Genomic DNA, 23,880 nt, shown 5'->3' on the forward strand with positions numbered 1-23,880 from the left:
CCCTTGTTCGCTCCTCTTTTTCTCTACTTTTGTGTTTTTTTCTGACAAAAGTAGGGTCCTAGTGTATAACCAAAGCTTTGAACTTGCAATTCTCCTTCCTTAGCCTCCTAAATAATGAGATTACAGGTTGTGTACCACCACACCTGACCAAGATACTTTTTTCTCTATCCCTCTGTTTTACAGTTGCTATATATTCATAAAGTACCAAGATTTCTTTCTTTTGTCCAGTTGTGGATGGGAGAATGCTCTGATATATTCAGATCTTTGATATACTCCTTATACTCATGGAGTATATATATATGGAGTATAATATATATGTACTGTAAATATTATAGAAGAGTAGACCGTAGCTTCTATGCCATCTCATTACATTCACAATCCTACAAAGGAACATTATTGTTATTCACATTTTACACAGGAGGAAGATACTGGTGAAGCAACTTGTCTTTGATATGAAACTGTATGAGCCAATGCTATTGTCTCTGCCAGCTCTGAAATGCATCAGCATTCTTCTCTCCCTCCAACCTTGTTTCTGCCTCTCTTTAGCCTCAGGAGCAAGCTCAGGCTTGGTCTGCTTGAAAGGTGGAGCAATCTGATGTGGCACACATCCAAACCACTTTAGAAAATGGTGCCTTGTTTGTGACTTGCTTTTCTTCGTCTTAGTCCCAACACAAGAATTGCTGTAGGCTTCTGCATATTGTCAACTATTCCTGCCTAGGGCAGGGGAATTAGCAGAGTGTCACAGCTGCAGTTAATGTTGTCCCTTCATTGACAACAGACCATCCATAAGAGTCACAATCTTCATAAAGTAATTTTGTCAACCACTAGAGGATTCCTTAGAAAACAAACTCTGTATCTTGTACTAAAAATACTTACTGACTGTAGTCATACTGTTTCATGAATTTGGGTGCCTGAAAGTGAACAAACTTTGAAAGCGATAAAGTGAAAATAGCTCATCCTGGCAACATAGAAAACTGTATTATGCTCCATTCTCTTGTAATAAATTTGTATACCTCTTCTGAATCTATTTGTTCAACTACTGAACATATGCAGTTGTGTAAAAGACTATGGAAAATATTATTTGACTTAAGATTTATATAAATAGGAGTTAAAATTCATACCATAGGAGTTAAAATGACAGAGAAATATATCACACACTTTCTAACGGTGTTCACCTTTTTCTCACTGAGCATCAAGGAAGTTTGAGCATTCCATAACTTGAAACTACATGATGAAGACTACATTACTATCCAAAAATTCCTGTTATTCATATTCACACTGCTCACCAAAAACTAGATCTTATTTTATTGTCTTTATTTCAGATACTGAAGATGTTTGGTTTAGTTTACCATAACCCAACTTTCACAGCCAAGCTTACTGGTAGCTTTCAACAAATCTAAATTTTACAGCTTAAAACTCAAATTAAGCACATTATTTGTGCCCTTGTTGTCTTGAGAAGATTGTCATAGTCTGTACCTTGGTATTTCGTTTTGTTTTGTGAGCACATTTGTTTTGAGGAAGACCTATTTCCACATCGAGCAGTTCACACAATGATTTACTCATAGTTGACAGCATAAGACTTACAGCTTCTCTACATTAACTGACCTGCATAATGCAGGTGCGGGAATATAATTTTTTAATTCTGACATTTTTTTTCTGCCAGTCCTGGAGCTTGAACTCGGGGCCTGAGCACTGTCCTTGGGTTTTCTCAAGGCTAGAGCTCCACCACTTGTGCCACAGCAGCACTACTTCCAGCTTTTTCTATGTATGTGGTACCAAGAAATCAAACCCGGGTCTTTGTGTATGCTAGGCAAGCACTCTACCACCAGGCCAAACGCTCCGCCCTAATTCGATCTTTTTATCATAATTAAACAATTTTTGTGGTAAATCTGCAAATAAGATAGGCATACTGTATTCATAGATCACAAGTGTGTATATATATATATATATATGTTTTTTTTTTTTCTGTCAGTTGTGGAGCTTGAACTTAGGTGCTGTCCCTAAGGTCTTTCTGCTCAAGGCCAGCACTCTACCACCTTGAGCTACAGCATCCCTTCTAGTTATTGAATGATTAATTGGAGATAAGAGTCTCATAAGAACTTTTCTGTGATTGAATCACAATCTTCGGATCTCAGCCCCCTGAATAACTAGGATTACAGAAGTGAGACATTGGCACCTAGCATAACAAATACTTTTGTATAGTATCACCTTTAGCATTGATTGTCATCTTTCATTTTTCTTTATTTTTATTTAAGGTTTAACTTAAATACAGTAAGATGCTTAGATGATAAGTGCTGTTGGATAAGATTTTATGACTGCATATACCATTTCAGAGATAAGGTGTGATAATTGCATTTATCATTCCAAAAGATTTCCCTGTGATTCTTTAGAGTCCAATTCCACCTGTCACCTTCATAGAAAACTTATTTTCTACTTTCTTACTCATATTTCTCATTTGGATAAGAGAGAAATAACAGTTTTTTTTTCTTTCTTAAATTTGGCTTCTTTCATTCTATGTGCTTCTGACACTCATCCATTCATCCATGCTGTTGTATCAACCATCTGTTTCTTTTTGTTTTCTAGTATTCCATGAATATACTATATTCAATGAATATACTATAATTAGTTTATCCATTTTCCTTTTTTATTTTATCATGAATTATTTAAATGAAAAACATGGCAATGCAAGTACTGAAGGTTTGGGGCCTACCATCTTCCCTGCTAACAAAGCATTGACATATTTGCTGCCAGGGGTCCTGACACAAATCTAGACTGTCAAGCATATCCTACTTCTCTCTTTTTTTCTTTTCTTTTTCTTTCTTTTTTTTTAATTAGTCCTTCTCTTCTATTAGTCACTTCTCCATCATTTCTAGTAGAATTATATAGAAGGAGAAGAACTAAGGCCTCAGAGTCAAGATGACTGGGCCCAAATGACAGCTTTGGTTTCTAGTGGTAGTATATAACAAGCCACAGTGGTCACATAGGCCTGTTTCTCCATCAGTAAAAATAATCTAGTTTGGAATGTGTGTTATCATCTTCTGGCCTCCCCCTCCCTTTTTTTTTTTTTTTTTGCCAGTCCTGGGCTTGAGCTCAGGGCCTGAGCCCTGTCCTTGGACTTTCTCAAGGCTAGAGCTCTACCACTTGAGCCTCAGCACCACTTCCGGCTTTTCTATGTATGTGGTACCGAGGAATCGAACCCGGGTCTTCATGCATGCTAGGCAAGCACTTTAACCACTAGGCCAAACTCCTGGCCCCGTCCCCCTCCCTTTTTATCTCTGGCATCCTGTGGTCCATTAAAATGTTCAGATAAAAGTGAGAGTCTGTGTGAGGGTAAGCTACAGAGAATGGGGGAGAATGATGTAAGAGGTGACATTAATCAAGATGCATTGAGTTTATAAATTATTGCATTGAAACCCCCATGTGAAACTACTTAAACATAATCATTTTTAGGATTTCAAGGTCCTTTAAAAAAAAAACCAGCCTCTGTGTTCTAACACCCCATTTTCCTCAGCAGCTCACACAATGCCTGTTTTGCATCTCTATGGTAAAGTATCCTCAGTATCAACTTATTTGAGATACCATCTCTGTACCTGTTAGTCTCCCACTCCTCACACTTCTTTTTCTACAGTTGGAACCTAGAAGAGAATTTTATTTTTCTGAAGAGACTGCCACAAGTAAGATTTTCCTTAAAAAAAAAAAAAGAAGGAGCCTTATATATATATATATATATTTTAGCATTTTCAAGTTTGAGAATATTCTTGATGTACAATCATGGATAGCATACTTTATAACATTTTTTATAATACTTTAAAACTACATTATGGATTTCTTGTTTCTGTCTCCATTATTTGCCATTGTCTTTGGTGATGTTTTCTGGATTATTGATTCAGCTTTCTATTCCGTGATTTATAGTAGATGGTGTATAATCTAAAGTTAGGTACCAGGCTGTCAAATGTTCTAGCCTACTTATATATCCGCTAGTCCTTAGCAATAGTTTTTGATAATAGCTGCTGTGCTTTAGGACTCCACTTATTTAATTTCTCTTCTCTTCACAATTCATAAAGAAAGGGGCCTTTGGCATACAACCTCACTTATACCTCTCATAGGAAATGGTTTTGTTTTGTTTTGTTTTTGCATTTTTTAAAGGAAACATTTCACCTCTGAGAAACTGTATTTAAGCTAGCACACATGCTTGTAAACCATGCTTATCAGGAGGCTGAGACCTGAAGAATGATGGTTCAAAACCAACCAGGACAGAAAAATCTGCAAAACTTCATCTCCAATTGATCAGGAAAAAAACTGTCTGGAGGTCTGAGTCACATGATAGACTTCCATCTGTAAGCAAGCAAACTGAGTAGTGCTCTGTGTTCAAACCCCAAATCAGAACCAACAAAAAAAGAAACACCATTTTCCCTGGCTTTAAAAATAATACTAATAATATTTCGGGAGCAGATTGAATAATGAAGAAGAATTCAGGGCCTTGGCATTGTTCCTGAGATTTTTGTTGTTTTTGTTGTTCAAAGCTAAAATAGTATCACTTGAGCCCCAACTCCACTTCTGGCAGTTTTTTGGGTAATAGGAGATAAGAATCTCATGGACCTTCCTGCCCAGTCACCCTCAGATTTCAGCACTCTGAGTAGCTAGAGTTACAAAAATGAGCCACTACCACATGGAAAAAAACTTCTGTTAATCTTAATATCCATGCAGCTACCTTCCAGTTTGAACAACTTTGGGTAAATCATTTGACACTCTTAGCTTTAATCATCCTAGCTATAACTTGATAATAATAATAATCTTTAATTTTGCCATTGCTTTTGGATTTTAGATAAAGCATATAAAATCCATGGCATAGGAGATATGAACCCAATGAAAGTAATAACATAATTACTTAAGAGCTGCCACTTGTGCTACTTTACAGAATCAGGTAAAAAAATCCTTCCTTTAGTATTTACTGAAGCACAAAGCTTAAACATTCTGGCATTTCTAAAATGGAAGTGTGAACTTTATTTTCATATATACTAGACCTGACACTTTTTTCACTATTGCCATATTTCTTACCATGTGTGATTAGGTCCAGAAAATTGTATTTTAAAAACTTAGTACATGGCCATCGCCCAGCAAAGAATTTGGAGAGGCATAATCAGAATATTGATTGAGTGACCACTCTGTCATGAAGTTCATTTTGCGATTCTGTAGTCCAGGCCCTGGTAGCACTTCCTACAGCACTGCAGAAGCCTCACAGAGATGAACAATTGAATGAGCTTGACAAAGGACAACTGGGTTTAGAAAGAAATCCATGTAGTAACGTAAATTTTTACTTCCAACAGGTATATGCATCTAGACTTTTTAAAATGATTCTCTCTTCAGGTACTGTTCAGTCTTTGTGATTTGTTCTCCTTCCTGAGAACAGAATGAGTGAGAAGGATGTCTAAACAAGTCTCACATCCAATTCTTCTCACGTTCCTCTAGTGTATATACACTGTGTACCCTTCACAAGGAGAACCTATTAATGGAGACATTATGCTCTGGAACTCAGAGCACTGGCATGAGAATTGGGAGCTCTTACTAAGTCTGTTGTTTCTGCCAAAGTCTGACTGTGTCACCTTGGGGCAAGCTGATTCACAAATAAGGTAAAGGAGATCCTATCTGTGATGGACCGAGAGCTCATTTGAGACAGACAGTCCATGACTGCTAAGTGCTTATATTGTTGCTTGGTTCAGATAAGGAACATGATTCTGACCACTGCTTAAACTTGCAGACGATACACTTTGGCTTCCAAGACCATTTTTCTCCAAGAAGTCTAGTCTCCTAAATAAGATAAGAATTCACACAATTAACCTCAACAAAATTAACTCTGTGATTGTGCTCCTGGTGAGATACTCATGACTCAAATATACAAGTGTAATTAGTGTTGGGCCTAACATTGTGCTAGGTATAGAATTCAAAAGATGGATTAAGTCTTGGCCAGTCCCATCTATTAGAACTCACAGTAGAGTGGAAACAAGCATGCACAGAATACACGACTGTTAAAGATGAGGACAGAAAATGAAAAGAGAAGGAGCAACCAATTTTGATAGACTTATTCAGGGAATGCTTGAGAGAAGAGGACTGGAGTCTCTTCTTGGTCCCCTAGAGACATGAGAAGGGTAATCATAAGAGAGGATCCCATGGAGCTGGGCGTAGTGGCTTACACCTATAATCCTTGTTACTCAGGAGGCTGAGATCTGAGAATTGAAGTTCAAAGCCAGCCCGGCTTGAAACTTCATGAGACTCTTATCTCCAATGCACCACCAGAAAACCAGAAGTGGCACTGTGGCTCAAAATGGTAGAGCACTAGCCTTGAACTGAAGAGCTCAGGGAGAGTCCCCAGGTCAAGTTCAAGTCCCATGGCTGACAAGAGAGGGGAGGGGTTGGAGAGGAAGAGGATCCCAGGGTATAGTACATGTTCAGAGAACTACAAGGACTTTGATTCAGGTAAAGCATAGGATACTTAGGAGGATGGCTAGGCAGCATCCATGATATGTGTTCTTTTTTTTTTTTTTAACTGTATTTTTTTTGTCTTTTCTTTTTTGGCACTGGGGATCGAACCCAGGACGTTGCACTTCCTAGGCAAGCGCTTTGCCACTGAGCTACATCCCAGCCCTCATGATATGTGTTCTTATCAACCCTAGGAGCTAGATTCTGTACACAAAGGGAGATCTGTTTATTGTGTCTCAGTAAGGAAGAGTTCTGATCCCTTCTGTTTGCCTTACAGCATGGGATTGAGTCATTGAGAGCCTGAAATATATCTTTAGGTACTTTTAGCCCAAATTTTGTTATACAAATTAAAAAAAAACCTGTGGCACAGAGAAGGGGAATAACTTGACTCAAATCAAAAAGTACACATATTAGTTAGGATTAGGTTCACTGTAGTGACAAAATCATACCACATTTGCTTCTTTCTCGGTGAAGGAAGTAGATGATCTAGAGAACTAGTCTCTGGTAGAGTCCCTCTGCTCTGCCCAGCATGAGGCTTTCATGTGCAGTGCAAGGGGGCTTCTCCATTCAGCGGACTGAGCTCCTACCCTTTCCCTCTAAGGATTATCAGAGAAGCAAATACTTGTGAAAAGGGGAGCCATTTTGCAGGTATACTATCTAGCAAAACGGTGACATTTCTAAGGCTTCTATTCCCTTTACTGACTCTTGGTCCAATGTTCTTTCTGCTGCACCAAAGATTTTTATTTCTCAGAAATGTGATTGTTAAGCAGGATGTCATCATTTTGTGTGCCCATACCTGATGCACTGCTTTGCCCTATGCTTTAAACCACGGGGTTGGGGAACAGTTCTTGGAGGTTTTAATTTTGTTTTTATGCTTTGCCACTCCCAGAATTTGAATTGAGGACTATGTACTCGCTTGGCTAGCTTGTCACTCAGTGATTACATATACATGTAATCTTCATTGTCTCTGCATTAATGTAGTGACATCCTGTTGTTTTAAGAATCAGGTGGACTGATTTTGTGAAAATCTCATACAGTGCTTAGTAATTCAAGTGTCAGGCCTCTTCTTTTTCTCCCTTTGTTAGGTATCCTCTAATCCTGAGACAGTGTTAAGTTCACCAGAAGATAATTTTTTAAAAATTGTTTTGGCCAGTCCTGGGCCTTGAACTCAGTGACTGAACACTATCCTTGGGCTGTCTCAAGGCCAGAGCTCTACTACTTAAGCCACAGCACCACTTCCGGCTTTTTTCTATGTATGTGGCACCAAGGAATCAAACCCAGGACTTTAAGCATGTTAGGCAAGCACTCTACCGGCCCCCAGAAGATAATTTTTAAATGTCTATCTCCTTGAAAACATATTTTTCAGATACACATTGCAGAACTATCTAGATACATAGTCGTTCAGCCAGCCTTAAAATTTATGAGATTCTCAAACAATACAAGAAAGTTCTTCGATGCCAAAGAGTAATAATTAAATAGGCTGGAATCTATTAATTTGGATTTTATCTCAACCTGTAGGACTTCCTTTGAATTTTATGTTTTATTTGTGGTATTCAAGTTTGAACTCAGACCCTTATACTTGCTAGGCATGTACTTTTACCATTGAACCATACTTCCAGTCCTTATTTTTGAGGTAGGGTCTTTTTTCCTGACCAGGAGTAAATCTGGACCTTGATCCTCCTATATTTTTACTCTCACCATAGCTTGAATGAATGTCACGTGTATATCACCATATCTAGCTTCTTCTTTTGAGATAGCCTCTTGTTTTGGTTGACTTGAACCACATTCTTCCAGTCTCAGCCTCCCAACTACAAAAGATTACAAAGTATGAGCTACTTGGTCCTGGAAAAATAATTTTTTAATATATAACCCTCTATGTCTGTTGAGCTTTATGTTCAAGGTAGAAAAATCAAAGGTCGAAAGCTTTTTCTGGGTAGTTTATGGGAGATAAATGTCTCATGGACTTTCCTTCCCACGCTTATTTCGAGCTGCATGCTTAATATCTCAGCCTCCTGAGTAGCTGAAATTACAGGCGTGGGCTGTCAGCGCATACAGTAGATCAAAAATTGATAACATCACAACTAAGCAACTCAGGTTTTGAGTCTCTTAGGACGTTTCTCGGCTAAGTTCTGAAATGCTTTTCTTATATATGCTAGAATACTTAAAGTGTGGTTTGATATAAGTGAGACTGTTTAGGCCACCTCCATCTTTCTGCATGCAATCTCTCTAGCATTGGCAGCAGGTCTTCAAAGGGATATATTTGAACAGAAAACCTATCACATAATATGATTAATTCAAGGAGTCATACAACACCAGGCCTGCACAATTCTCCTACCCAGGCACTGCCGTCAGTCTTTCCAGGTTCTGAGCTCTTGCTGCTGTGGGATGAGATAACTCTTGGTGTGGTTGGTCATTATTTTGATACCAAATATTTATAAGTAATAGTCTCATCAGAGCCTTGTACAGTGATGGATGGAAGGAAGGAAGGAAACGAGGGAGGGAGGAATGAACAGACAAAAGGTAAAGTGGAAACACTGAGCAGGAAAACTAGCACTAAAGGAGGAAATATCCACATTCTCTGTCCTGTCAAAGTTGACCCATTTAATTTGTTAATAACAAAAATGCTCAAGACAGAAACAAAACTTGCCAGCAAGTTTATGTAAAACTGAAGGTAGGGTTGACAGGAATGAAAAGTAAATGGAAGAAGGAATGGTGGGTTAGATACATGGAAAAGAAAGAAGGTAAGACAGTGTCCAGGGGCTTAAATACAAAGTTAGAGGGCCACCATTGGCAATCGGTGAGTGGCTTTACTTGAACAATCCTTCTGACTAATCTCTTCCATCTCTTTTATTTCCTGCCTTTGATAGTAAACATATCATCTCTGGTAAAGTTTGCTTCGTAGCTTAAACTGAACACAGACTTCAAATCATGGAATCACTTTAGATTTTTTTTTTTAGCCAACACAAACAACTCTAGGATGGCATGCATTTGAACAAACCAGAAGTGATTTTGCTCTTCTAATTTTCCGCTTTTTGGCTAAATACAGAGTGAGAAATTCATACCTTTCTCAAGCAATGTGGGTTCTTTCTCCCAATTCCTCTCATCCATCTGGTTCTCTGGAGGTCTTGGAATCCAGGAAAGTGTGAGTTCACTGTGCTGAAATCCAAAAAAGACTGCTAAACTGTGAAAGAAAATTTGCATTCCAGAGATGCTGAAAGACTCCACCACACTTTTTCAGCAGCAAGGCACAAAAACATCTGTATTTTCTGTCTCCTTTGTCTTTCAGCATATACAGAATAGCAAACCCTGCACTGGCCTGTGCCATTCACACAGTTATTCTCAACCACCATTTGTGTTGTATGAGGTTGTGGAAAATGGAACCAAAACATGTAATTATTTTGTTTCTCATGTCACAAAATACTTCAGTGAAGGTACAATGTAAGGGTAAAAGCAAATCGCTTCAACAGATTCCCTGAGCTCTTGCTGAGATTCCTTTCTCACCAGGGAATTCCAGTGTTAGCTATGTAACATACAGCAATGCTATACTCAGAAGAAAATCACCTAGTCACAGCTCTGATACTCGCATGTCATCATGACCTTTCTAGGCTGTATTACTGTCTTTTGTCTTTCATTGGCAGAAATATAATTAGGAGGCCTTGTTTTTACCAGAAGCCAAATGACTGCCAGATCTGTTCAACTGATCTCTAGAGAATCAGAATTAGCTCATGGCCCTCTGGCTGTTCTGTTTGCCACTCCCAGGAGTTGAAAGCTGAAAATTTTCCCTTTCTTTTGAAAGATCAAGTTTGGTTCAAACAAGCAATCCTGTCATCCTTAATAGTACAAGAAAAACCTTCCATGACCCTCGTTGTTTGGCTTCAACCACATGTGGCTTGCTATAATTTAGGAAGTCATTGTAATTCATAAAACTAGGTAGAAAATAAACATCTTGGCAGAGCTGAGATTCAGACAACTCTGAAGAGAACTGACTGACACGTGAACAGAATGGCGCTGAGAACATTTCTAGTCTCTGCTTGTAGACTTTGGCAGTAATGGTTGATTTATAATGGTTCAAATGTGCAGGTAGGTAGCAATTGCTTTCTATATAATAGCTAGAAAGACATTACTTGAGCTCAAGTTTTAGGTTTTTGTCTGGACTGGTTACTTACAAATAGTAGATAAATACGATTTGGAGAAAGACCATTCCCTTCCTATTGTATGATTAATTTCAGGTTGCTTACATCCTTAGGGAAATTTATGGCACTGTTTGTTTCTTCAGGGGGCTTTTTAAGAGATTGTTTTGTTTTGTTTCTGTGTGGATCCCTGGACTTTAACTCAAAGCTTGATTGCTTAGCGTTTTCCCTCAATTCTAGTGCTCTACCATTTGAACCACAGCTCCACTGCCAACTCTATAACAGTGAATTGGAGATAAGAATCTCATAGACATTCCTGCCTGCGCTGACTTCAAATTGTCATTCTCCAATTTCAGCCTCCTGAGTAACTAGGCCTACAGACACGAGCCACCAGACATATGTTCAATGGTTGTTTGTTTTATTTGTGTGTGTGTGTGTGTGTGTGTGTGTGTATGAAATATGTTCTTTATGAGATAGGATCAAAAAATTCCTTAGCAATAGAAAATATCTTAAGTATTAATTTGTTTAATTTCATTTTTTCCTGGAATTAGAAATAGAAAACACCTTAGATATTAGCTTCCTTAATGTCACTTATTTCTTTCATGCAAAAAAATACTTGCTAGTACCTATGATGTTGAAGTACTGCTCCAAGGTTGTGAATATATTGATATACAGACTTGATGAAAGATAAACTATAATCACTGCAGCTTTTGAATTATGGGAGGTTGAATACTGGGAAAATGGAAAGTGATAGAAATACAAAGAAAACAGAATACTGAGATTGGAGTCTGGCTCAAGCAGAGAGGTAAATAGACCGGAGATTGAAAGGCATCTAAAGATGATGATGATGATGAAATGTCATGTTTGTCTATGGGAATAGATGTTGTTGGTTAAATCCTGAGAGTATTTCCAAATGAACAGCCATTTGGTTACTTAATGAAATAGCTATTGAGTTCTTTCTATCTGCCAAGCATTGTCCTAGATGTGGAATGAAGTTATAAACAATACCTGATCTATTGTAGCTTTTGTTCAGTTCTCAATTCAGTCAGAATTTCAAGGAACTCAATCTAATATAATGTCTCCATTTTTAGGCAAATGAGTTGAAAACCGAAAAGGAAAAGATACCACAGGCCTCACTCTTGGTATCTGAACTTAGCATGGCTAGAGTATAGCTCTTGACTTCTAGTTGATTTCTTTTTGCCACTGTACCATGCAGCGTGTACATAGTACTGACCCCATACAGGGTCTATATCCACAATCCTTATTGCAAGAAACTCTGGGGTTAGCACTGTGATACAGCATTGAATTGTTCTCCCTATCAAAACCTCTTTTCTTTAAGATTTTCAATTGAGGGTGTCAGGATAGTGCTTTGTAGGTGCAGGCTTTGGGTTCCACTGGGTTGTAACCTGTTATATCATGAAAATGTACCCTGAGCAACACATGGTGGTTCATCTCTGCAATCTGGTAATGTAGAAATTGAGAGACTTTCTGTTTAAAACCAACATGGACACAAAGTTAGCAAGGCCACATCTCCACCACAGAAAGGGCAGAGAATTCTGACTCATGTTTAAAGCCCCAGCCTAGCCAGCAAGGAGGACTGGCATTTAAACCCCAGAATACAGAAAGGGAGGTAGGGACAGGAAAAGAAGCAACACCAACCCTGAAAAGTCAAGAACTTGCCTAGCCTACTTTTAAATACAGGTCTTTGGAACCTGTCACTAATTCTCTTACTTACATGACAAGTCTGATGTGATTCCCAAGTAAATAAGTCCTAACAGGACTAGAGCTTGAAGATGTTGTAAAAGCAAATCTGTGATTTGATTTGGCTTAGAAGGAAAGACGTTCTATTCTTTATTTTCCTCCTCAACATAGTCTTCTTGGAGTTCTGTGATCTTTTCATTTGCCCCTAAGCATGAATATCTGACACATAGTCATCAAATCTCACCTCCTTTCTCTGGAGGATTATGACACATTCTCAAAAGAAGTTCTTTGGAAGACCTAGCAGGCCACATGGCTCATGCATTTTAAGGTAAAATACCACCTATGCCTACAGGTATGAGAGATTAAACATCCTTTAATTAAGACTTTCTGAAATTACCAGAGCTCAATTCACAATTTCAACCATAGTGCCAAGCAGCAGAGAATTGTTTATTTTTGTGGAGAATATGGCTTATGGCAAAGTGGAATCAAAATTGTTTTTCTTTTTTAATAAAGATACATTTCTTCTCTTCTTTTTCTTTCTTTTTTTTTCACCAGTCCTGGGGTCTGAACTCAGGGTCTGGGCACTGGCCTTGGGCTTTCTCAGGCTAGCCTTTTCCACTTGAGTCATAGTACCACTCCTGGCTTTTTCTGTTTATGTGGTACTGGGAAATCAAACCCAGGACTTCATGCATGGTAGGCAAGCACTCTATCACTAGGCCATGCTGCGGGTCCTTAAATAAAGATATATTTCTTAATTCTGAAGTGATTCCAAATGTAAGCAAATCATTTTGTTGCTCTTTTCTAAAATCCTGTATTAATAATCATATATTGATTTGCTTATTCTTTTGGCATCCATGGAAATTTGTGTCTAGCAATGGTGAATTACCATTCACCAAATCGGCCAATGCGCATATTCGCTTACAATATTCCACCTGCAAAATGAATTTCATTTTGATGCAGAATTATCTGTGACATTTTCCAAGGAGGTGTAGATAAATAAGTGTCTTTTTGTAAAACAATAGTATACCAGAGTGCTAAAATGAGTTTGTTTTCAAATGCCAACTCAAATTCCACCTGAAATAGATTGCTAATGTCATAAAGCACTATCACCCCGCCCATTCTCACAGTTTATATGTAATTACTCTCTTCTCTGAGTTCCAGCACACATTCCTCACATCTCTACCATAGCAATGTCTTATGCTTTGTGCCTAGAATCACTTATTTATCGATGAACTTACTTGTGCCAATACACTGGTAAGCTCTGAGGGTAGAGAGCACTTTTGTCTTTTCTGTCTTCTATTCTACAGGATGTCAGATAGTCTCCTTCGCTTTCTGGGATTTCTCTGCAATGATAGAATAAGTGAGAAGACAGAAAAGTATTTTTAAAGTTTATTTACAAAGAATTTGTCAGAAAGCTAAGGTCTTATAGGCATTGGATGCAAGTTGTTATTCTCAAAAAAATGGAAGAAATGCCTAAATAAAACAGGCTGGAAGCAAAGGTGTCCATGGAACACAGTTGTCATCTTAGGTAGTCAAGAAGCTGAGATCTGAGGATTTGAAGCCAGCGTGGGCAGAAAAGTCCATGAGACTCTTCTCTCCAAATGAGTACATACATACATATATACATACATACATACATACATACATACATACATACATACATACATACATACAACTAGCCCAAAATGAAGCTCTGGCTCAGTGATAGAATGCTAGTCTTGAGCAGAAAAGCTCACAAGCAGCACTTAGGCCTTGAGGCCAAGCCCCATGATTGGCACCAAAAAAGGAAAGAAGAAGGCTGGAATTGTTTTGTTTTGTTGGTCATGGGGCTTGGACTCTGGGCCTGGATGCTGTCCTCGTGCTCTTCAGCTCAAGGATACTGCCCTATCTCAGGGCCTGGGCATTGTCTTTGAACTCTTTAGCTCAAGGCTACCACCCTATGCTTTGAGCCACAGTGCCACTTCCTGTTTTCTAGTGGTTAACTGAAGATGAGTCTCAGGGTCTTTAGTGTCTGGGCTGGCATTGAACCACAATCCTCAGATCTCAGTCTCCTGAGTAGCTAGGATTACAGGCATGAACCACCATGCCCGGCTTGATGGTTTTTTTATTTTTATTTATTGGTATTGTAAAAGTGAATGTACCGTGAGATTACAGTTACATAAATCAGGTAATGAGTATATTTGGTTTTGATCAGTGTCACCTCTCCCTTTCTTTTCTCCCAGGTTTTCTGTCCAACTACGAGTTGTGTATTTCACTTTCAACATAGTGTCTAGGAAGTATCACTGCTGCACTTGTTTACCCTTTGTCCCACCATTTCTTCCCCCCCTCTTATTTTCCTCCCCCCAAAAGAAAAACTTCCTGTTTACATTTCTTAGAGTTCATTTCAAGAAACATCATTTTATTCTAGTTTTTATTTTTTATTAATATTGCTGATCCTATTATTTTATCATTTATTTTACCTTTTTCTATAATTGTGACCATATTTTCTATTGTTTTTAATAGAAAAACATTTTAAAGACCACACTATTAAATTTTTATTCTAAAATACAATTTTACAGAGTCTAAAACAGTCTACCATATTATTTCATTGCTTATTTTTTAGGTATCCTTAAGGTGTTTCTTTATTTTAAAATTTTTTTGAGTTCTTTTTTTTATTGTAATTAATAGAAGGGTTACAGTTATATTCGACAGATAGAAAGTGCATTACTTCACATTGTTACACCTTCTCATGTTTTTGTCCACATTTCCCTCCCCACACCCCCCTCCCCTCATCCTGTGTTTCCCTCTTCCCTTTCCTATTTCAAATAAACAAATAAACGTATATACAATATACCAGATAACAAGGTAAGATACTGTAACAATATGAGAATAACCAAGGGGCAACAAAAGAGATGAGAAATAACATAGTACATTAAGAACAACAGTTACACATTATATAGCTCTTGTTTCCATATCCTGGAGGTCCTTTCATTTAGCCTCATCCTATAGGGTGTTTTGTATCTGAATTTTGAGCTATTGTAATCCTCTGCTGGGAGATTCCAAGGAACAAACATCATTTTATTTGGTCATTTGCACATAGCTATTGAGCCTTTGTGATCCTCTCCTACAAATAACTTCCTTGGTCTTACTGTATGATTGTCTAGAAACTTGTATTTTTATATCTTTTACCATCCAGTGTGTTTACTTGTAGATTTATGGGTACATTCTAGTCACAACAAATGAAAGAAAACCTGCAACCTATGTTTCTTTTGGTCTGGCCTGCTTTGCTTAATGTAATTTTTTCCAAGTCTTTCCATTTCCTTGTGAAGAGTACAGTATCATTTTTCTGATGGATGAGGAGCTTTTAGTTAGGTGTCTCATCTCTGTTCTTTTTGGAGTAAGGTTAGTCGACATCAAAATAGTACACTTTTATGGGTTTATTGACAGTTAACAAATTGTTTTGGTAATTTTCCTAGCTGGAACAAAGTAGAATTTTCATGTCTAAAGGAAACATTTTGATTCTGATTAGAAAATTGTGATCATAGGAATTGGATGACAGTATAGTTTTCTGACTGTTTTTAAGTTCACATTTGACATGGATACAAATAGACACTTGGATTATGATTATAGATATAAGCAAACGCTATTTGTGAAGAACAAAATAATTCACAAGACATACAGACACAGAAGTAGAGCATTTGGAGGGTTTTGTGCTCATCAGAAGAACTACCAAGATGAAATGATTATCATCACCTGCACAGACAACCTAAAAGTACCGCCATCATTTGGGAATTCTCCTTGATTATCACATTCAAAGTAAATAATACATTTGTGTGTGTGTGTGTGTGTGTGTGTGTGTGTGTGTGTGTGTGTGTGTGTGTGTTGGTTGTGGGGCTTGAACTCTGGGACTGGACGCTGTCCCTGAATTCTTCAGCTCAAGACTAGCATTCTACTACTTGAGCCACAGCACTACTTCTGGTTTTCTGGAGATAAGAGTCTCACAGACTTTTGTGCCCCCTCTGGCTTTGAACCATGATCCTCAGATCTCAAGCTCCTAAGTAGCTAGTATTATAGGCGTGAGCCACCAGTGCCCAGCTCAGAATAAATTTGAGATTGATAATAAATTTGGGTATTATATTTTTTTTGCCAGTCTAGGGACTTGAACTCAGCACCTGAGCACTGTCCTTGGGCTCTCTCAAGGGTAGAGCACTACCACTTGAGCCATTGCACCACTTCTTTTTCTATGTATATGGTACCAAGGAATTGAAGCAGGGTCTTCATGCATGTTGGGCAAGCACTCTACCACTAGACCAAACTCCTAGCCCTAATTCGGGTATTATAAATATTTGAGTTTAAATAATTAGGCTGTCACTTCAAGAGAAATATTTGAAGTCATTGACTCATTCTGTCTTTCTTTTTTCTTCACTAAACTGAATTGCTGTTCCCTTGGGAATGCCTAAATTAGAAATGTGCTTTCCAACTATCTTCACATCAATATGCATGTGGGAAATGATATTATTCATTCAGCAACCAGTGACTGGAGTTGTTGGTTGAAGTTTCTCTTGACCCACAACCACTCAGGAGCTCTGGAAAACAGTCTTATTGGGCCTCTCAAATATACTATCTACTTAGAGCATATCAATTGAAAAGTTTTGGATTTCAAAATTTTCATGGGTCGACAAAATAATTTTATGTTATGCAAAATTCTCACCCAAAGTGCATCATCTAATCAAAATTTAGAGAGCATTAATTTTATACAAGAAATGCACTTAATGCAAGATCTACACTAATGTAGATGTTGGAGAATCCAACAGTGAGCTTTCTATCTTATCCTGTAGGACTTTGGGAGACAGTCTTAGGATATCAACAGGTTTTCTGCGTTTATGACATTACACATAACTTGCAGATAATAAACCTACATACCTTCTGTTTGTAGTGTGGATTCTAAGAAAATACAGAATAAGTACAAAGTGGTATAGCAGATATACTTTTCCATTCAACAGAATTAGCAGTCCTATATCTGAATTCCAAATCTGCTAGTAGCTGTGTTCACTCTCCATGCCTTAACTGCCTGACTCTAATACTGATCTAGAGCCATGATTTTCAAACTGCGTAATGTGGATTCCCCACACACTATCCACTATCCTTTAATATTTTTCAGTCAGAAAAGAAGATTTGACTTCCTTGATAAAGATTATAACAGAGACAATTGAGTGGAGCTGAAACTTGCCTAAAGTGATCTCTACACCACTTCTCATGATCTAATGTTTTTACAATCTCCCCATCTTTTCTATTTTTAATCTCAATTATGCCAACATTGTGTCTAAATCATGAAATGTCACCTTTTATCATCCCTAGATCCTTCCTGTTCAACAATGCTTGGTTTATCCAAAAAAGGAAGGAAAGGGAAGAAAATAGCATTTTTAAATGGAAAAAAACCACTTCTTTGGAATTTTGTATCATCTTAAATAATTTATAATGTTAAATATTTATATCTCTTGATTGAAAAGTACTCAACACTGAATACAGATATACCTATGTAATATGTAAGCCATAGTGATATTTTTATTTTCTTTATCACCTCACTAGTAGTGTTTGTGTTGCTTAGGCTTCATCTACATTCAGATGATTCTTCCAGCTTTTTTGCCTGTGAATTACAAGTTATTTATACAATAGCCAGGGACATAATAACTACAAACAGATTGTATAGCTAATTTACAAAACAGTTGCATTTTGAATATTTTCATGAAAGATTAGTTTATTTTATTCCTCTATTCTTTCTTTCCTTTTTTAAAATGCTGGTCCTAGGTCTTGAAATCAGGTTCTTGGACACTGTTTTTCAGCTTTTTCCTTTTCTCTCAAGACTCTTACTCTACTACTGGAGCCACAGATGTACTTCCAGATTTTTTAATGCTTTTTTAGAGATAATAGTCTCACAGACTTTCCTGCCTGGGATGGCTTTGAACCACAAGCCTCAGATCTAAATCTCCTGAGTAGCTAGGATTACAGGTGAGTGCCACCAGCACCTGGAAATCTTTTTTGTTTTTAGTAATGCTATCATTAGCTTTTCAGAAAAGTTTATTAAGTTGTCTTTTGGCAACTTATTTTATTTCTGTTGCCATTCGATCTTTTCACTTTAACCATAATTCCATTAGAGTGACTGCGCAGACATTATCTATGAAAACTGGCTCTCAAAGAGGGTCTACCAAAAAAAAATAAAGAAAAAGGAAGTCTTGATTCGTCATTTAATTTAGGCAATAAGGCCTTCCACAGTCATTTATCAATTCCCTTCAGCACGCTGTCCAGTGTGCAAGCCCTGGCAAGGACAGTTACCTTGTAGATGATATATTATGCTGTAGAGGCCCGCATTCCCTCAGCTACTGGGATTATTAACCAATGAGGACTGTGAACTGGATCCCTCTGTGGTAACTACACTCAACTGAAAAGAGCCACCTCACTCAAGATTACACCTCCTTCTTGGGGATAGCCTGTGTCTACAAACTGGTAATGGGAGAATATAATGGCCCTAGCTGCTAGCTTAATAAAAGAACATGTCTGCAGGACGGGCCCAGCTGCCACATTCTTTATGAAGAGAGATCTTGATTATAACTGAATAATAAGCCCATAATCGCAGTCCTCTTTCTACCCAAGATGTTCCCCAGAGGGTGATGATCTCAGTAACTCCCCGACACAGTTTGCTCTGTCTGTGCCCATCTGCTTCAGAATTGATTTCCTAGAAGAGACCACTGCTTGGTTACAAGGTGTTGTAGGAGAAGTATCCTCTTATTAATCCTGCTAACAGTGGATTTATTTTACTTAGAACCTAACAGAGAATCAGGAAAGATTTTCCAAAAGAAGTGATATTTGAGCTTCCCATTGAAGACTGAATAGGCATTTTCTAGGCAAAGAAGGGTATGATGTATAGCACAGGCTTATAAAAGAACTTTATTAAAGATACGACAAGGAGCTCAATGTGGTGGCTGGAAGGAAGGGTGGGGTCCCATAGGGACAATGAGGAAGGGCTTCAGGAGTAGAGATCACAGAGCACTCTACTGACTTGGAAAGCCCTTATTCTGGAGTTTGCTCTTCTTTCCTAACTGCCCGTATGTCACATGCGGCAAGAAATAAAATAAATAGGCATACTGAGACACAGCCCTTTCCCACTTACTCCCCTGAAGTCTTTCTATTAATCATGTTACTTTATCCTACTTGAGACAAGCTCAGTAACTCCATGAACAGTGCATATTTTTGTCTGTCTCGGAAGTAACAATCATGCAGAAGATACACAGTTTTCCTTTTCAGTGGTTGAAATGATATAATTAGCAATTTCTAAGATAATAAATGGTATGACATATTAAGCAAAAGACAACTGAGGTTTCCAACAGATGAGTCCCACTTTCAAACTTCTGTTAAGGGATTATTATCCAGTTTTCTAGTACATCTCTGATAATGGAAGCATTGACCTTTTCCTATGTCAGAAATAATAGTAAGTAACAGAGTGATAAATTCACAGAGTTAAATTTAATCATTTTTCCATTGGGATCTAGAGAGAAGAAATTATTTATCAAAAATATTCTAATAACTATTGACTAAGATAGGAGGACAATTCATGTTCTTTATCTACCAACTTTGCCCATTTATGGTTACCTAATACATTTGTCAGCTGTGCTCTAAACTATTGGAGATTAGGAAAGCTGGGTACCACTCCTATCTGGCCCTTCAATAATTCCTACAAAATTAAGAAGAGTGAGGGAAGGTGTAGGTAAGGAAAGAATGGGTGAGAATGTTGAAAGGGATGAGATTAATCAAGATGTTTGATATTCATCAACTGTTTTGTTAAATGGCAACTCCTTTGTACAATTACTTAAAACTCTTTCTCTCTGTCTCTCTCTGTGTCTCTGTGACTCTGTCTCGCCTCTCTCTCTCTCTCTCTCTCTCTCTCTCTCTCTCTCTCTCTCTCTCTCGCCTCCCCCCCCCCTCTCTCTCTCATTTCAGTCTCTTCGTTCTCCAGGGCATTTGGTTCACTTGGGAATTGAATGCCTGGTAGATTGACTATAGGCATTCCCAGCACCCTCTCTCACATCCTGAGACTCTACCCCTTCACCCATTGAAATACTAGTCAGGCCGGACTCTGTTTAGCTTTCAAGATCACATGAGACCAGGCTCATTCCGACAGTTGTGGCCATTGACATCTATCTGCCTTTCTCTAGAAGAAGCTGTATCTAAGGATACTAGTGGACCAGTTGGAAACCAGAGAGAGAGAGTTGACTAGTGAAAGTTCATGTGTCCTCCATCATTCACCAGCCTGAGCTACCAGCGCTTTCCCTGAGCCTTTATTTTCTGATTTAGAGACATTTTCCAAGTGGCGAATTTTAGGCATATTCCATACTTGTGTCCTTTATAGCAGAAGTAAGTGTTTAGATTACCTGTCCTTGAGCAATGTTTCCATAGAAGCAGACAGTCTCTCCTTAGAAACCGACCAAACCTTATATATTGCTGCTGGTTTTAAGTTAGTGATCTGAATCTCACAGCCAAACCTCAATACAAACAAAATATTTTCTGGTCAAACATTTTCTGGTTTGTTCAACTCTATTACAGGGCTGAGTCTAAAGGGAGAAAAAAGTTAAAACCCACAGAGAAGTAAAACACAAGCCTTGGGAAGATAATTTCCAGCCACATTAACTCAGATCACCGGTGTAGCAAAGAAACAGGGCTCTCATTCTCCAGACCATCATCAACTCCAGACTCTCATCCTGCCCTCTTCTGCTATTTTAATTTCACCACTTCAAAATGGGGGAAAATAGGTTAATAGTTTCCATGAGTTTAGTCTGTGACCAAAGGCATACCAAGCAATTACAGAACCTCAGGCAACCACAACTCTGAGGAGAGGATGATGATGGATTTACCAATTCATTTTGGGATAGAATCCAGAGTTTGGAAAAGATGGGCTAGCACACTACTGCCCTAGTATGATTAAATAGTCTCCTTTCATTCATTCTTTCTCTGTGTGTTCATCCTCAGCACATTTTCATTCCCAGTAGTATATTGAGACACAGTTATATCCTTAAGATTCAGTCCCTTTCCCTAATGAAATTACAGAGTAGTAGTGAAAATAGACATATATGCAAACAATTTCTCTGTGTGTGCTGGTCCAGGGGCTAGCTTGAACTCAGAGCCTGGGTGCTGTCCTTGAGTTTTTGTGCTCAGTGTTAGCAGTCTACTATTTGAGCCACAGATCCACTTCTGATCGTTTGATTGTTAATTGGAGATATAAGTGTAACAGACTTTATTGACCAGGCTGGTTTTGAACCACAATCCTCAGTTATTTAGCCCTCTTATTAACTGGACTATAGACATGAGCCACCAATACCCTGCTTGCTCAACCAGTTTTAATGATGTATTTTAGTAAGTACTGTAAGAAAAGTAAATGACTTGATCAGAAAGGTGAGAAAAAGAAATAATTCCTTCCAAGTAGGAAAGCTTCCAAGCTGTAACTTGACGTTACTCATAGGTTTGAGTAAGAATGAACAGTGGACAATGTGGTTTTCTAGAGATGATGCTAGAACAGAAGATTGGACACCATGAAAGGAGTTAGCACATTTTTTTTGTCTTTCTCAAGCCTAGCACTCTATCACTTGAGCCACAACACCACTTCTGGCTTTTTCCTACTCAATTCTACATCTAGAATGAGACAGATACCCTAGGTTTATTAGATTCCAGAAACTCATTCCAAATAACTTGGTTGAAGCAAAATTGTTTAGTGCAAACATGGGATCCCAGGAAGAATAGAAAGTTAACATATGATCTACAGAAGGCTAATTCACAGAAAGGTGTCTTCTTTGAGGATTATATGCATCTTTTTTATAACAACATATCTTAAAGCTAGATAAATCATATTTCTTAATTTCTGGTTCAACATTTCTATCAAGAGTTTTTGGATCCTAAACTTTGGAGAGGGTGTTTGACTCAACATTGTAAATAACCAGAATCTTCATTGGGACCAAGTTTTCAGTTGGGTATGCTGTGTCAATCATCAGACAAACCATTCTCTAAAAAAATCTTAATTCATTGTTGATGAATCAAGTATCACAAGTAAGAGGAAAGTTTTTGCTAAGTGAAAACCTGGTGTAATTCAGTGTGCCAATTGCGGCAGGGACCTCAATCAAGCCCAACACTTGTTTTGTAAATAAAGCTTTACTAGAACACATTAATGCCCTTAGTTTATGTTCTCTTTGGAGGCTTTTGGGAAGTATAGGACAAAACTGAGTTTTCCCAGCAAAGCCAGAAATGCCCAGAAAGCTGTCTGGGCATTCAGCAATAAAACTTTACCATTTATTTGTATTTGGTTATTTGAAATTTGATAGGGAAGGGGGGAAAACCAAGACGGGTAGGGGGTGTGGGGGGGACGGTAATGGGTACCGAGACATGTGAAAGGGTATCAATGTATGTGAATTAATGCACCTTCTATCTGGCAAATATCATGTAACCCTTTTACTAATTACAATTAAAAAAAAGGATTAAAAAAAAACTTTACCATTACTCTTGCTATAGAGGAAAAGAACATGGCAGAAGTAAGAAAGCATAGTTTCTAAATCCTGACCCCCTTCTTGTGCTCTCAGCCTTCCTCTGTGCTGTGATAAAAGTTGAGGTTTTGTAAAATACTCTCTTGTACATTGCTCCTTCAATCCCAGCCTAATGGAGTTTCCTCTTCCTATGCAGAATACTCTGGAGCAGTGCAATGTGTGTTCAAAGCCCATCATGGAACGGATTCTCCGTGCCACTGGGAAGGCCTATCATCCTCATTGCTTCACGTGTGTGATGTGCCACCGCAGCCTGGATGGCATCCCATTCACCGTGGACGCTGGTGGGCTCATTCACTGCATCGAGGACTTCCACAAGTAAGTCACCCACTTTTTTTGTTCTCCACTTTAGGACCTATTGGAGTCTGCCTGGCATGGGGGCTGTCTCTGCTTCTCTCTGAGCTATAAACTTGCAGGATTTGAGGAGGGCCTTTCAAGATCTTTTTTTTTATCACCATCCCCTCTCCAGGTCATCACTAGATCATCTCTGTGAACAGCCAGCCTAGCCTCTGTCTCAGAGGTTTCTCTGAGACTTGTTCACGGCATACTTGTCTGGCGTTAGTTGTGATAAAGTTGAGTCATCCACAGAGTCTGCTTAAGTGAAAGAGGCAGGATTCTGCCTCTACTCATGAATAAGAGAGATGTTTGTTAAGGAATCCAACTTCTCCTGGCTCTTGAATTCCCTCATCAGATCAAACTTTGTCCTAAAGCTCCCATGCATATGCAACAACCTGTGCGTCCCTGTCACTTCATGAATGGAAGGGCCACAGAGGGCAGACAAAAAACAACTCAGTCTCCTTTTTTAAGGTAAATTTTTAACATCTTCAGGGGCAGCTGCATACCATCAGTGTCTGATTTATGCTCTTCTATAGCTTCCTCCCTCACCCAGGTCACTTCCTCAGGATATTATCTGGTGATACCTATTACTAGAACATTATTGCACATTTTGAGTTTCGTAAGTACTGCCTCAAGGTCAAGGCCACTAAATCATGGGCCTGGGAACATATCTCCCC

The 23,880-nt window shown here is 38.4% G+C and overlaps 1 protein-coding gene across 3 annotated transcripts in view; it reads left to right on the forward strand.

The window, feature by feature from the left end:
• The window catches only part of Lpp (LIM domain containing preferred translocation partner in lipoma), a 641,447-nt gene that overhangs the window by 602,942 nt on the left and 14,625 nt on the right, over positions 1–23,880 (forward strand). For all 3 annotated transcript variants that reach the window (XM_090343772.1, XM_090343782.1, XM_090343791.1), the window contains one exon: positions 23,007–23,185. In XM_090343772.1, coding sequence (XP_090199898.1) covers positions 23,007–23,185 — 179 coding nt within the window. The remainder of the gene's footprint in view (positions 1–23,006; positions 23,186–23,880) is intronic.

The sequence above is a fragment of the Megascapheus bottae genome, chromosome 1, assembly GCF_031878675.1.
Source record: "Megascapheus bottae isolate mThoBot1 chromosome 1, mThoBot2.hap1, whole genome shotgun sequence".
NCBI classification, from domain to species: domain Eukaryota; kingdom Metazoa; phylum Chordata; class Mammalia; order Rodentia; family Geomyidae; genus Megascapheus; species Megascapheus bottae.